At 46.9% G+C, this 13653-nt stretch overlaps 1 protein-coding gene across 1 annotated transcript in view; it reads left to right on the top strand.

The window, feature by feature from the left end:
- Positions 1-13653, top strand: part of LOC146193754 (ATP-dependent RNA helicase DDX54) — a 108271-nt gene that overhangs the window by 52009 nt on the left and 42609 nt on the right. Inside the window, exon 13 of the mRNA XM_084602812.1 lies at positions 12039-12233. Coding sequence (XP_084458938.1) covers positions 12039-12233 — 195 coding nt within the window. The remainder of the gene's footprint in view (positions 1-12038; positions 12234-13653) is intronic.

Here is a 13653-nt window from a genome sequence, read left to right as displayed (position 1 = left end):
TTTCTCCTTCACCGTCTTGGCACAGTATTTCCCACGCGAACACATCTCGCGGACACAAGCTCACAACAAGCGGCGTGCAAAACGAGGGCTCACGAAATGCAACACGAAACCGTGGGCGATAACACTAAAACGTCGTTCCTCGAAGGAGTTGCGGCAGGAAAGACTGTTTAGTACTTGTTCCAGCACCCTAGCGGCGCCCCGATGGTTGTGCCATCTATCGTTCTGCCGTGAAAGCTTCCAACGATGGTTTTTAACAGCGCCACTTGGCGGCGCGCAGTTCGAATTATGGGTGGCGGCGCCAATTTTTGAGTGAATTAACGAGCTGTTACGCGCATAGACTTCTATGCACTGCGGACCGGACCACGATGACTATTTCGAATTATCCAAAATTTCGAATTAACGACTTGTGAATTAACGAGCTTTCACTGTATCTATTCTGTAGCGAGATCCTGAACTCTTCTGCCCTCCCCCTCACCACTAATTCGTTGATGGGTTTTTTTCTTACTAATCTGTTGCGTTCGTTCTTTAGATTTTGGCTAATTCGGGACCTCGCCATCCTGTGGTCACTGCATCGCACTTTCCTGATTACCTCTACATCTTGCATAATGGCGGGGGTTGAACACAGTATGAAGTCAATTTCATTTTTAGTCTCCCCGTTAGGACTTTTCCATGTCCATTTCCGGTTCTTCCGCTTGCTGAAGAAGGTATTCATGATTCTTAAGTTATTGCGCTCTGCAAACTCAACTAGTAATATACCCCTGCCATTCCTAAAACCAATGCCATAGTCACCTACTGCCTGGTCTCCTGCCTGCTTTTTCCCTACCTTGGCATTGAAGTACCTCATTAGTACAGTATACTGCGTCTTTACTTTTCGCATTGCCGATTCTACATCTTCGTAGAAGCTTTCAACTGCCTGGTCATCATAACTACATGTAGGTGCATAGGCCTGTACAAATCATCAATATTTGACCAAAAATGGAATGAGCCCTGTTCCTTAACCCCCATACTCACCGGACCTTGCCCCGTGTGACTTTTTTTGTTTCTCAGAATGAAAAAAATGAAGGGAAGCATTTTGCTGGTGTTGCGCAGGTAAAGAAAAAACAACACAGGCGCTGTCAACCATCATAAAAGATGAATTTAAACAATTTTTTGAAAAGTGTAATGAAAGATTAGACAAGCGTACGTATTAGTGCAAGTGGAGAGTACTTTGACTGGGATTAAAGGTTTGGGCTTAAAATGTGAGTAAATAGGTTCAAAAGGAAATAAGTTCAGTTTCTATTGGGTACCCCTCGTATAATATGGACCCGCATGTAATACATTCAAATCTCGATATAACGAATCCCGCGGGATCGCGAAAAATCATTCGTTATTTTGAAATATCGTTGTAATGAAAAATCTGCAATTATAGGCCAGTGGTCAAACCTAGGTATGAAAATGATGTACCTTGGCAGTAGGCACGTGTGTAGACAAGCAAAACCTCAAGTGAAAAGGTTGCACTAACTCCAAAGCTGATTTATTTGAAGAAATCCATTATTTTCTTCTGCCGCGTGCAGCAAACACGACCGCGCACTACATTACACCACTACAGCACATACACCTTCAGCTTTCCGGAACACCTCATTGCGTGCTTGATTGCACCGAGCGATGAAAGTACGGACTTTGTCCATGTGAAAAAAAAAAAAAAAACACATCGGAGTTCATTATAACCCCATCTTCAATGCTTCCTGAGCTTTGAAAATCTTGTCTCGGTCTTTCATAATGATCGCGGCAGTCGATGGGACAATGCTAGCTGTCTGTAGAGGCCGAATCGCTTTTTCCCTGCGTCGATTTCTTGCAGTGAAAGCAGCTGCATTCATATCTTCTTGGCACTTTGCTGGCTAATATCATCGCCAATCTCGCACAAACTTCACAATAAGATAATCAGCGGCAAAAAAAAAAAAATACCGTCCCGCACGCGCGAACGCACGAACGATTGAGTCGCGTACGGCACACAACACAGGAAGAAAACAAACGCAGGCAGCTAGGCCTGCCGGCTACTGCGTAATAAACCATAGCTTCATGGTGGCGCTAGGAGCTGGTCCTAGATGTCCTGATGATGATAGCTACAGCCCACGGACCATGCACGCAGAAACGGCGGTTTCTGTTTCGTTTCACGCGAGAGTTGCAATCTGCGGTGCTGTTAATTTTAGCCAAATTCGTAATACTGATGTTCCAAAATTATACAACGAGAAATAAAATACGTTCGTTATTCTGAAATATACGCTATTTTGAAATTCGTTATTCTGAAATAGTTTTACATTGAAAACATGGCAAATCTGCCGGGTATTCTTAAAAAATTCGTTAATTTGAAAAGTTCGTTAATGTGGTGGTCGTAGTAACGAGATTTCACTGTACAGTGAAAGCTCGTCAATTTGAACCTCGATAATTCGAACAACACTACTTGGTCCAGCCAAGCTCCATAGACATCTGTGCATAGAAAAGCCTGGCAATTCGAACGCGAGTCGGTTCCGCTACGGATAATTGGAACTACGCGCCGCCACGACTGGGCGGCTTGGCGCACATCACGCGGCAAAAAAAAAAAAAAAAAGAACACCTTCGCGATCGGAAGAAGCTGCACACGTCCAAAACGGGGACAGAAGATGGAACCAGGTAAAACCATGGAAGAGTGGGTAAAACCTAAATGGCGTGATGACCGGTGCGGCGGCTGGCGGTGTTGGAGGGAGGGGACTGCGGCCGCGGCAAAGTCAGTGCATGGCCGCGCGGCGGCGGCTGCCTGCTCGCTTTTCTGCACAACCTCCATAGCTCGCAACTAAATACTCGTTAATTCCACCCTGTTAATTTGGAAATAAGGATAAGTACTGTCGGCGCAGTCCCAGCCAACGCCCTTAAAGGCTATGATCTCGGACGGACATAATGGGCTAAACTTTTTTTTTTCTTTGCGATAGCCATTCATCCATCCACCCATCAGTTGTCAACGGACGCACGCGAGTCAGCCGCGATCATGACGCCGGCTTTTAGCACCGTTCGTTCCGATGATTGGAGTGGCAGGAGACGGCGCCCTCCCCAGTCCCCCATAGCATGATAAAGCGAACATACTGAAAAGGAGGCTTGCACAACCGGACAAGCGCTGGCACTTTGCCAAGTTCGCTTCCCTCCCCCCTGCCGGAGCTAAAGTAAACACGCTGTTATCGCTGCGCAGCATCTTAGCGCACTGCCAAGAAATATGTCATGTACTGTGATGGCGCGAAACAACGCCTTTATTTTTTTTTTTCCAGATTCGTAGGCACAAATTGGGGCTGGGTGGGTTCTTTATGCGAGCGAGTTCGTTACGCGACTAAATATGGTACATTTACCGTAATACAAATGGTTCTGGGCAGTTTTTTTGACGCCATTCAATAATTCGAACTTTTTTCCCGGTCCCCGTGAAGTTCGATCCAACGAGATTTTACTGTACAAGGTGCACTGTCCGACGTTTGGTTTTCCTAGGACAGCCCAAGAGCCCCACCCACCAGTAAAGCTCTTGGGCCGGCAGCCATTTTGAGTTAGATCCCGAGCTGTTCCGAGCACTTTTGGGGTTCTGTGTATGATATTGTGTGCTATCTCTAAACAGCTCTAAGACGTTCGAATGTTGCGTCTTCACTTTTAGTCTTAAATTTCACTACACATGGAAGCATTCACAATCCCGAGCACGGGCACGGATTGCTTTTTCGTGCTGCCCAGAAGTTCTTCACAGCTGTTTCATGATCTTTTCAGCGTGCAGTGTTTGAAAGCGTCGCAAACGAACCGCTTTGTGCTGGAGCAGGTAACGCTTGTTGCAAATGGTTTTGCAAAGATTTCTTCTGCTTTCAAGTGCTTTTGGAAAAACTTTGTGAGCAGCGACGGCAAGAAAACCCTGCCAAACTGAGGTCTGCAAAGCACTTTCATTCAGGCATGTCACACACCATTCGCGAAAAGCACCAATTGATTCATGCCTCTGCTGTCTATAGTATTACACGTACGCCAAAAGATAAACATGCGCACGGCGTCACTGCGAAAAAACTGAGTCGTGGTGACTGATGGTTGGCGTCATCTGCTAAGAGCGGCAAGAACAAGCGTTGGAGGGAGCTCGCAAGATCATGTGACCATCACGCTGCTTCCTGTCAGAGCAGAAGACGAGACCTGTCAGCAAGTAGTCCGAGTCTGGAAAATCGAATGTACCCAATGATAAAAGCCGATGGTCATGATTGCAGCTGACCGCATGCTTTCATTGATACATAGATGCGAAAATGAACGACTCTCGCAAAAGAGAAAAACAAAATTTGCCACTTCTTATCCCGCAGCTGCATATAACTTACGCTACGCCACAAGGTTCAGCACGATGACAAGGATGGACGACTCTCGCAAAAGGAAGAAAGAAACAGATTTACCGCTTCTTTAGGATTTGCAGCCGCTATAGCTTATGCTACGCCGCATGTTCAGCTCGAGGACAAGGATAGACGATTCGCGAAACGAAGAAAAAAACATTTGCCGCTTTTTTAGGATCCGCAGCCGCTATAGCTTATGCTACGCCGCATGTTCAGTACGAGGACAAAGACGGACAACTCTCGCAAAAGGAAGAAAAAAACAAATTCGCTGCTTCTTTAGGATCCGCAGCCGCTATAGCTTATGCTACGCCGCACGTTCAGCACGAGGACAAGGACAGACAACTCTCGCAAAAGGAAGAAAAAACAAATTTGCCGCTTCTTTAGGATCTGCAGCCGCTATTGACCTTTTTAGTTTCGATGCCTGGGTGCAGCCATCTTAGTTCGATGGTGGCGCCCCATATGAGCCCAACTGGGAACATCCGCTCCGGCTCCTCTTGACGCCATCGACGCCATCTTGGGCTGTGCTGTGTGTGTTGATGCTGCGGTGCGGCAGTGTAAAAGTGCTGTTTCGCGGTGCTCGTGAAAGCTATCCGACACCTTGGTGCTATTTGTGCTTTGTTTGGGCATGCCAGCAAACCGTATACCATCTGTTTGACATAGCGGCAACTGTTTGAAACAGCACTAGCGGCCGGGATGACTGCGAAGGATTGTGCTCCACTTCCGCAGTGAGGATGTATCTGTTACATCTTTCACAATGCATGTATTTTCAATTATATTTTATAATCGCAATGGTAACTGTACACACAAACACAACGAATGAACCGTACGGGCCTCTACCGAACGCGGAATGAAGATACAACGAAAGATGCTCTCCAGTTATCGTCGCATTGGTTTAACATGAAGTGCGAGCCATTTCGATATAGGATCGAGCTGTCCTGCTTCAGCATTGTATACTTTCAAGTTAAGCCACGGTTCAACACCAGCACGTAAATGAAGTAGTGTTTAAAGTACAATACGTCGACGTTTTTATAAAGCATTGGTGTTCGCCCTGCGGCGCAACAACATCGTATACTCCCGTCCCGTACCAGCATCGTTTGCACGACGTATTGTTGAGCAAAATGTCGAAAACGTGCGCTCTCAGCTGCACCATGAAAGAAGACAAATTCGCAGCACATAGAGCAGCGCTTACGAAAGCGGCGCCGCTCGCTGGCGCGGCGGACTACGGCACTCTCATCGAGCACTACTCCCTAGTCGTCGCTAAGCCTAAATTGTTTCACATCGAAGGCACATCCGACGACGCTTTGTAATTGCTCAGCGCTAGAGTAAACGGTCTCTCATGGAACTGCTTTGCTGCCGATCCCTAGTATTAGTAAAAGAAAGATGTAAATTTCAGCCACGCCTTAGCAGCGAAGCCAGCATGCAGACGATGAGCCGCAGGCCGCACCAGCGGCAATGTGTTGCGTAACTTATTTGTATTGCAATTATAAATAACACGGTATGGGTCAGAAATTTGCAAGAAGGACTTTCTTTTTTTTTTTTTGCTGTCGGCTTATTGTTTAAGTGAAGAACAGATTTTAGCAGGTTCTTGTGTTGGCGGATGAGACTCACCGTATTGTTGGCGCGGAGGGCTTGCAGGAGGCACGGCCTGCCCGGCGTGCGTGGCTACTACGGCTGAGGAAGGGAAGTGGGCATCATATTCGTGAGTCCGTCATTGGTACTAAGTTTATCTGGCTTACATAAAACGCTCATAGGCGAATTAAATAAGGATAGACTGGAAAACGGTGAAGCAGAAACATATCACAGCCGAACTCAGACTGTCGAAGCATGCTTTCCGCATACACTTTCGGCAATCATATTGCGATTTCTATGATTCTTTGCGCAGTCCACGATCATGCATGTCCCGATGACATTACCACTAAAAGGGGCGCTAATAAAGGTATTTAAGTCTCTCAAACGACAATATACCGAGGTACAAGGCCGCTCGGCTATGCATGAAGCGTGCGAATACACAGCCCACTCGGTACTGGCAACAGTAGGCCGGCCCAAGGAATCTGGTTAGAGAGTATTTTCCTCCTCTCCTGCTCGCTCTCGGTAAAACGGTCTATAGTGTCGTTTGAAAGACCTAAATACCTTTATTAGCGCCCCTTTCAGTGGTAATGTCATCGGGACAGCAATCCATGATCGTGGACTGCACAAACAATCAAAGAAATCGCAATATGATTGCCGAAAGTGTATGCGGGAAGCATGCATCGACAGTCTGAGTTCGGCTGTGATGTTTCTGCTTCACCGCCTTCCAGTCTAACCTTGTTTAATTCGCCTATGAGCGTTTTATGCAAGCCAGATAGACTTAGTACCAATGACAGACACAGGAATATGATACCCATTTCACTTCCTCCGCCGTAGTAGCCACGCACGCCGGGCAGGCCGTGCCTCCAGCAAGCCCTCTGCGCCCTCCGGTGGATCTTTTCCGCCAACGCAAGAGCGTGCTAAAATCTGTTCTTCACTTAAACAATACACCGACAGCAAAAAAAAAAATATTTCTTGCGGATTTCTACCGCATACCGTGTTACTGATAATTGCAATACAAATAGGTTACGCAACACATTACCGCTGGTGCGGCATGCGGCTCATCATCTGCACGCTGGCTCCGCTTCTAAGGCGTCACCTAAATTTACATCTTTCTTTTATGATATAATGGGATCGGCAGTAAGGCAGTCCCATGAGAGACCATTTACTCTAGCGCTGAGCAATTCCAAAGCGTCGTCGGATGTGCCTTCTATGCGAAACATTTTAGGCATAGCGACGACTAGGGAGTAGCGCTCGACGAGTGGGCCGTAGTCCGCCGCGCCAGCTGGCGGCGGCGCTTTCGTAAGCGCTGCTGTATGTGCTGTGAATTTGTCGTTTTCTTTCATGGTGCCGCTGAGAGCGCACGTTTTTCGACGTTTTGCTCAACAATACATCGTGCAAACGATGCTGCTACGAAGTACGGGATGGGGGTATACGATGTCTCGCCGCAGGACGAACACCAAGGCTTTATGAAAATGTCGACGGATGGTACATTAGACTCTACTTCTTTTAAGTGATAGTCTTGAACCGTAGTTTAACTTGAAATTATACATTGTTGAAGCAGGACAGCTCGATCGTATATCGAAATGGGTTGCACTTCATGTTAAATCAATGCGGTGATAACTGGAAAGCATCTTTCGCAGTATCTGCATTCCGAATTCGGTAGCTGCCTGTACGGTTCATTCACTGCGTGTTTGTGTGTACACTTACCATTGTGATCATAAAATATAATTGAAAATACATGTATCCTGAAAGATATAACAGATACATCCTCACTGCGGAATGGGAGCGCAGTCCTTCGCAGTCACCCCGGCCGCTAGTGCTGTTTCCAACAGCTGCTGCTATGTCAAACGGATAGTATACGGTTTGCAGGCATACTCAAACAAAGCACAAATAGCACCAAGGTGTCGGATAGCTTTCACGAGCACCGCGAAACAGCACTTTTACACTGCCGCACCGCAGCATCAACACGCACAGCACAGCCCAAGATGGTGTCAAAAGGCGCCGAAGCGGACGTTCCGCAGTTTGGCTCATACGGGGCGCCACCATCAAACATGGCTGCACCCAGGCATCGAAACTAAAAAGGTCTATACCGAGCTGCAAAACTGCTTTACTATGCTTGAAGCGTGCGAATGCACAGCCCACTCGATACTGGCAACAATGGGCCGGTGCAAGGAATTTGGTTAGATAGTATTTTCCTTCTCTTCCGCTTGCTCTTGGTAAAACGGTCTATAGCTTATGCTACGTCGCCGAGCCGACGCCTCGCGAATGAAGACTTGGAAAGAGGGAGCAGGGGAGAGAGAAAGCTCGGCAGAAGAATGGGCAAACCCTTGCACTTCGCTCTATCACATTGTTCCCCTCTCCCGAACGCCATGGCTACATTGGCTGTGTCTGCTCCGTACTGGCTGTTGCCAAACTGGTTCCCTTTCGTTCCTTCACGCACATGGCTTGCAAACGTCATGTGCTTGCGTACGGCAAATGATCACCGCATATGCGCGCGCCTTTGGGGAAAGGGTACGGCGCTGCTCCAGACCAGCCTTCCCCGAACTCTACTCTCTCATTCCTTCCGTGCTTGGCCGCATGGCTTGAATATGGCCAAGAGGGGTGCGATAGTCTTTGGGGAAGACGCATCTTCCAGTGCGTGGCGCGGAGTTCGATATATCGAATCACCGGTGAAATTGGAGTTCGATATACGAGGCGGCTTTCCTATACTTTTACATGGTATTTTCAAGGGCATATTCCGTGAGTTCGATGTAACCAAAATTCTAATTATCCGGGTTTGATAGTCCAGGTTTGTCTGTAATATTATGGCCCATTCTTGCATAATAGCAGCTAGACTTTTGTTGCCCTCCCAATGCACAGCATAAGTTAGGTATAGTACTTTTAAAGAAAGATCTTTCATAAGGAGATGAAAGGTGCAGTAATTGTCTCACTCTGGGTGAATGCCTGAGCTTCTCTGTGAAAGGAGGGATGGAGGATGGGGTGACGAAGGAAAAAGCGAGAAAGAGGAACCTTGTGCAGAGTTGTGGATTCATTTTGGCCACCATACATTGTCATCATCGGAAGAGGGCCACTGCAGCTGGGATGATTCAGCATCTTTAGGTAGATTCAGTGGCTAAATGTTGTAACCACTGCAGCAGGTTTTTGCTGTCACACGAAATCACCAAGTGTGACCAATAACGGGGCAATCATTACTGTAAAATCTTCGTACATGTAACTGCGGCTGATAAAGATTTGCTCACTTCCCTGACTGAAGCAGATTGTAGGTGGGCAGGGTTATGCACTTTTAGTTTGAACATGGTTGCTGTCTTGAAAGGGTCATTATGTTCGATCCAGCCACTTACAGTAAAACTTTGTTAAGCCGTAGTTGGCCGGAACTCGGAAAAAGTACATACTAAACGGTACTACGGCTTAACAGGAGTAGCGTAAAATTACCCACTTACCTGCGAAAAAAACAAGCGGAAACGGGCACTAGGTTGAAAAAAAAAATGCAGCCTTTATTTTGCACTGAAAAAGTCGGTAATCTTAGTCTGATGCCGCGGTGCTCTAGCAGCGACAACAGCAGCAGTGGGGCGCCTTTAAAGCACCTTGGCTTGGCTGACTTGCCAATGACGAGGAGTGGCAACTTCTCGCTTCCAGACATATTGCATGCGAATGCAACTGAAATGCGGTCCTTGGCATGCTTGCTGCTGGTGCACGGTTCTCCCTTGAACGCAAGCGTTCTATTCGGCAGCAGCTTGAAGAAAAGCGCGGACTCATCATGGTTAAATAAGTCGTCAGCCGCATAGTCTTCCAAAATTTGTCCAAGCTGGCTATTCCTCCAATCTTCTGCGCCTTTAGTGTCAGCCGCGGCGCCTTCTCCAGCTACGGTCTTCGTGCTTATTCTGTGCTTTGCTTTGAATCTGGCTAGCCAGCCATTGCTGCACACGAAGTTGTCATGGTTGAGCTGCAAGGTGAAAACCAGGGCTTTCTCAACGAGGAGAGGTCCGCTAACTGATAGGTTTTTCGGCCGAGCTGTTTTCAGCCATCGCACCAGCACCTCCTCCACATCTGGAAATGCTGATCCTCGCACTGAACATCTCTTCGCAGTTGCAGCAGCACTGCCGAGTAGCTTTTCTCTGGCATTCCAAATGCCCCACACAGTAGTTAGTGTCAAGTCTCTGTCACGTGCCAGCACAGATGTTTTTGCCCCTCTCTCGATGGCACGGACAATCTCCACTTTGTCATTTATACTAAGCACCTGATGTTTCGGTCCAAGCTTCGACATGATGCAGACGGATGGAGAACTCGCGACGCACACCGCTCAAAGTCACCTCGTCACACGTTCGAAAGAAAGTGAACCAAGGCCTAGGCGTGCAAGGGGCACGGAGCAAGGAGGGGTGGTCGTTCGGACTAGTCCAAAATAGGGCCCGCTAGGGGGAGGACGGAGTATGTGGATGACTCCGTGATCGGCTCCAGTGGCCTGGCGCTCGGAGGCCACAGTTACTTTACGGCTTGGATTGGCGCGCTCGCCGCTAGATGGCGCTAGTCGCTTTACCATCATCATCGCAGTTGCATTGTAGCTTGCTATTGCATTGGTCGCGTTTATTGAGGTTTGTCACTACGCTAGTCAAACAGTCTTTTGTGAGGTGGTACTACCGCCATGAATTGTCCGATGAAAATTGAAAGTGGTACGTGCTAACCGATAAGTCCGCAATAAGCTGGTATGGTTTATGCGGATGCGAAATGCGTTATATTGAATAGGCGCCGAGTCGGGGACTTGACCTTACTACTTTTAAAACAAAACTACTGTAAAGCGTGTATGTTTTAACGAGGTTTTACTGTATTGGTTTACGAGGTTTTACTGTATTAGGGGTACTTTGATATGGTGCTTCACACACCTGTCACTTGGGCTTAATGTGCAGCCAGGTTGGACGCAATGGTGCTTTGAAGATGGCAACTGTGTTCAAATTAAGAGCTGACGACCCTGTACATCGAGTGTTGTGAAAACCTTCCCGTGCCGCTTGTGTGTGCTAACTCGACTTGCTGTGCAATGAGGAGTGTTACGTAAACCTTGCTGGGAAGTACTTATTGCAAAGATTATGTTCCCATGAAAGATTCAAGCTGGGTGTTTGCATACAAAAAAGTACGGAACTGTTCCTCTTTGGCACTTCAAATGTGCAATCACTTTGAAGAGCTCTATGTGCAGTCTCTGCCATGCTGCCTTATCTGTGGTACTCAGTGCTCAAAGAAGGAAATCTTTACTGTCGTCAACCATGTCTGTAGGCGCCGATTCTGTGAGAGCCCAGTGCATATTTTAACATTTCATCTCTCTTGCCACACATTGCAAAAGCATGCCTTTCAGGGAAGGGAGCGGTGTCATATGTGCTACCTTTAGTTTCATGCTACCTACTTGGAGGGAATTGGTAACAGAGCGAAAGTGAATCCAGCTTATCACTCGCAGACTTCATTAAAACTGCTTTGCTTGGCTCATACTACTTATTTTCTAATATAATAATAAAGTTACACGGGTTCAACGCTGCTGAACCAAATATTGAGCGAAAGCATTAGCTACGGGTGACCGAGCGTTCTTCTCTTTTTCTTCTTCCTCAGCCCACATATAAAACCCTGCTTTAACCAACCCCTATGGACATGCCTTAGTGGCCTATAGGGGTAACGTGAATGCCAGGGTCCTAGCAGGCTGATTCTGACATAACCGTCCCATTTGAAATGAGAGACCCAAGTTGGTAGCTCCTGCCAGCCCACATATAAAGCCCCGCTTTAACCAAGCCGTATGAACATGCCTGGCATCATGTATCACGTGAGCACCAGCTGCGCCTCTAGCGCGCCACGCTGACCGCTTGAGTTGGTAGCCCAGCTCTCACCCTAGTGTCACGTGGGGTGTGACATCACAGTGTCACGTGGGTGCGACCGCACCACGCTGAAGGCTCGAAACCTAGAGTAGTATTGCTTTCGCAATAATATTCTTTATCATAGAGCTCATTATATTATTGACTTTTTGTTCATTCGGTGAAGTAGGTAGTGTTATGCACTTTGGTGGCATTTGACAGGTCTGTCCCAGTGTGTTTCACAGCTTGCACATGCACTGCTGTCTCTTGTGCCCAGTAGTTGTGAATTTTTGCATTCCAGACCATCTTTGAGATCGGGAACACGGGCAAGAACACGGCCTTTGCTGTCATGAAGAGCAAGAGGCTGAAGCATGACAACCTCATCAACCGCTTGTCTATGAAGGCCAATCTAAAGCCGGATGAAGACAAGCCGCCTGCAGCGAAGAGTAGGCACGCAGACAGCTCGGCTGTCATGGCAGGAGAGGAGGAAATCGAGGTGAGGTCTTCTAATAAAAAGGCATTATGTTATCCACGGCGAAGCTTGTAGCAAAGATTGTTACGCTTGTTTTTTGACAGAATTAAGTGAAAGCCATGGCAGAGTGTTATCAGGTGTTGATAACATTAAGTGGAACTGCATGAATGTCATATTGAGCCATTTTTCTCACGCTTTTTCTTGCCCTCTCTGGCCTAGATTATGCGATTTCTGTTTTTAGATAGAGCAAAATTGTAGATGATCAGAGCAATCTCTGTAAAGCGACTGCAGCTTCGCTTGTTCCGCTGTTGTCTGCTAGCTGGACTGTGCCCCTTATCGAAGTCTTTAATAACAACTAGATGATCGGTGTCAGTCAGGTTCACAGCCAGTTCTCAACTGCCTTAGGGTGTTACACAGCGACATACCTTATTGTGAAGCACTTTGTTTTTTGCAAACCTTGTTTGTGCACCTCGTTTTATGCAAGGCTTGGCATTAACACACATGGGATTTTGCCTCATGTTGGCAGTCGATTCTGTGCAGAAACTGCCTGTTAACCCATGTGTCAAGTGCAAGATGCTACCATTTGGAAATGTTGCAATGTTTTGTCACATGTAGATGATCTGGAAATCTGTGACTTCTGGAATTTAAAGAGAATAAAATAGTTGGAGTACAGAGTAAATTGAATTGCTGATATTATCTGCAGGCTATTCGAATAGTACAGCAGCTTGTGCATATATCTTGTTAAAAGAAAAATATGATAGATTGATGATTTTTCTTATTGATGATTTTGACCATGGGGGAAAAAGTTACTGGTAGGTAGCTATCACACAGTATACAGACTCCCAGCTTGGCTTGAAAAACAACAGGAGGCTTTTTTGGTTCCAACTGTAGTGTCATGTTTATCACAAACTGGGTGGAAGCTGTCTCTTGATTAGATTCCAAGTATGAAAGCTTGCAGCATTCTTGCCATCTCTCTTACACCTATGACACGCCTTTGGCAAATCACTGAAACATCTCCAAGTTTTGCCAATGTAAAACTTCATAACTATATTGCACCATGGATGCCTGATTGCACTAGAGTAGAACACCGCTACAGTGAAAGCTCGTTAATTCACAACTCGTTAATTCGAAATTTTTGATAATTCGAAATAGTCATCGTGGTCCGGTCCGCAGTGCATAGAAGTCTATGCGCGTAACAGCTCGTTAATTCACTCAAAAATTGGCGCCGCCACCCATAATTCGAACTGGGCGCCGCCAAGCGGCGCTGTTAAAAACCATCGTTGGAAGCTTTCACGGCAGAACGATAGATGGCACAACCATCGGGGCGCCGCTAGGGTGCTGGAACAAGTACTAAACAGTCTTTCCTGCCGCAACTCCTTCGAGGAACGACGTTTTAGTGTTATCGCCCACGGTTTCGTGTTGCATTTCGTGAGCCCTCGTTTTG

The sequence above is a fragment of the Amblyomma maculatum genome, chromosome 4 (genome assembly GCF_055883805.1).
Source record: "Amblyomma maculatum isolate TAMU_Amacu chromosome 4, ASM5588380v1, whole genome shotgun sequence".
NCBI lineage: Eukaryota > Metazoa > Arthropoda > Arachnida > Ixodida > Ixodidae > Amblyomma > Amblyomma maculatum.
The sequence above is the reverse complement of the archived record's forward strand: the minus strand, read 5'-3'. Positions and strand labels throughout refer to the sequence as shown.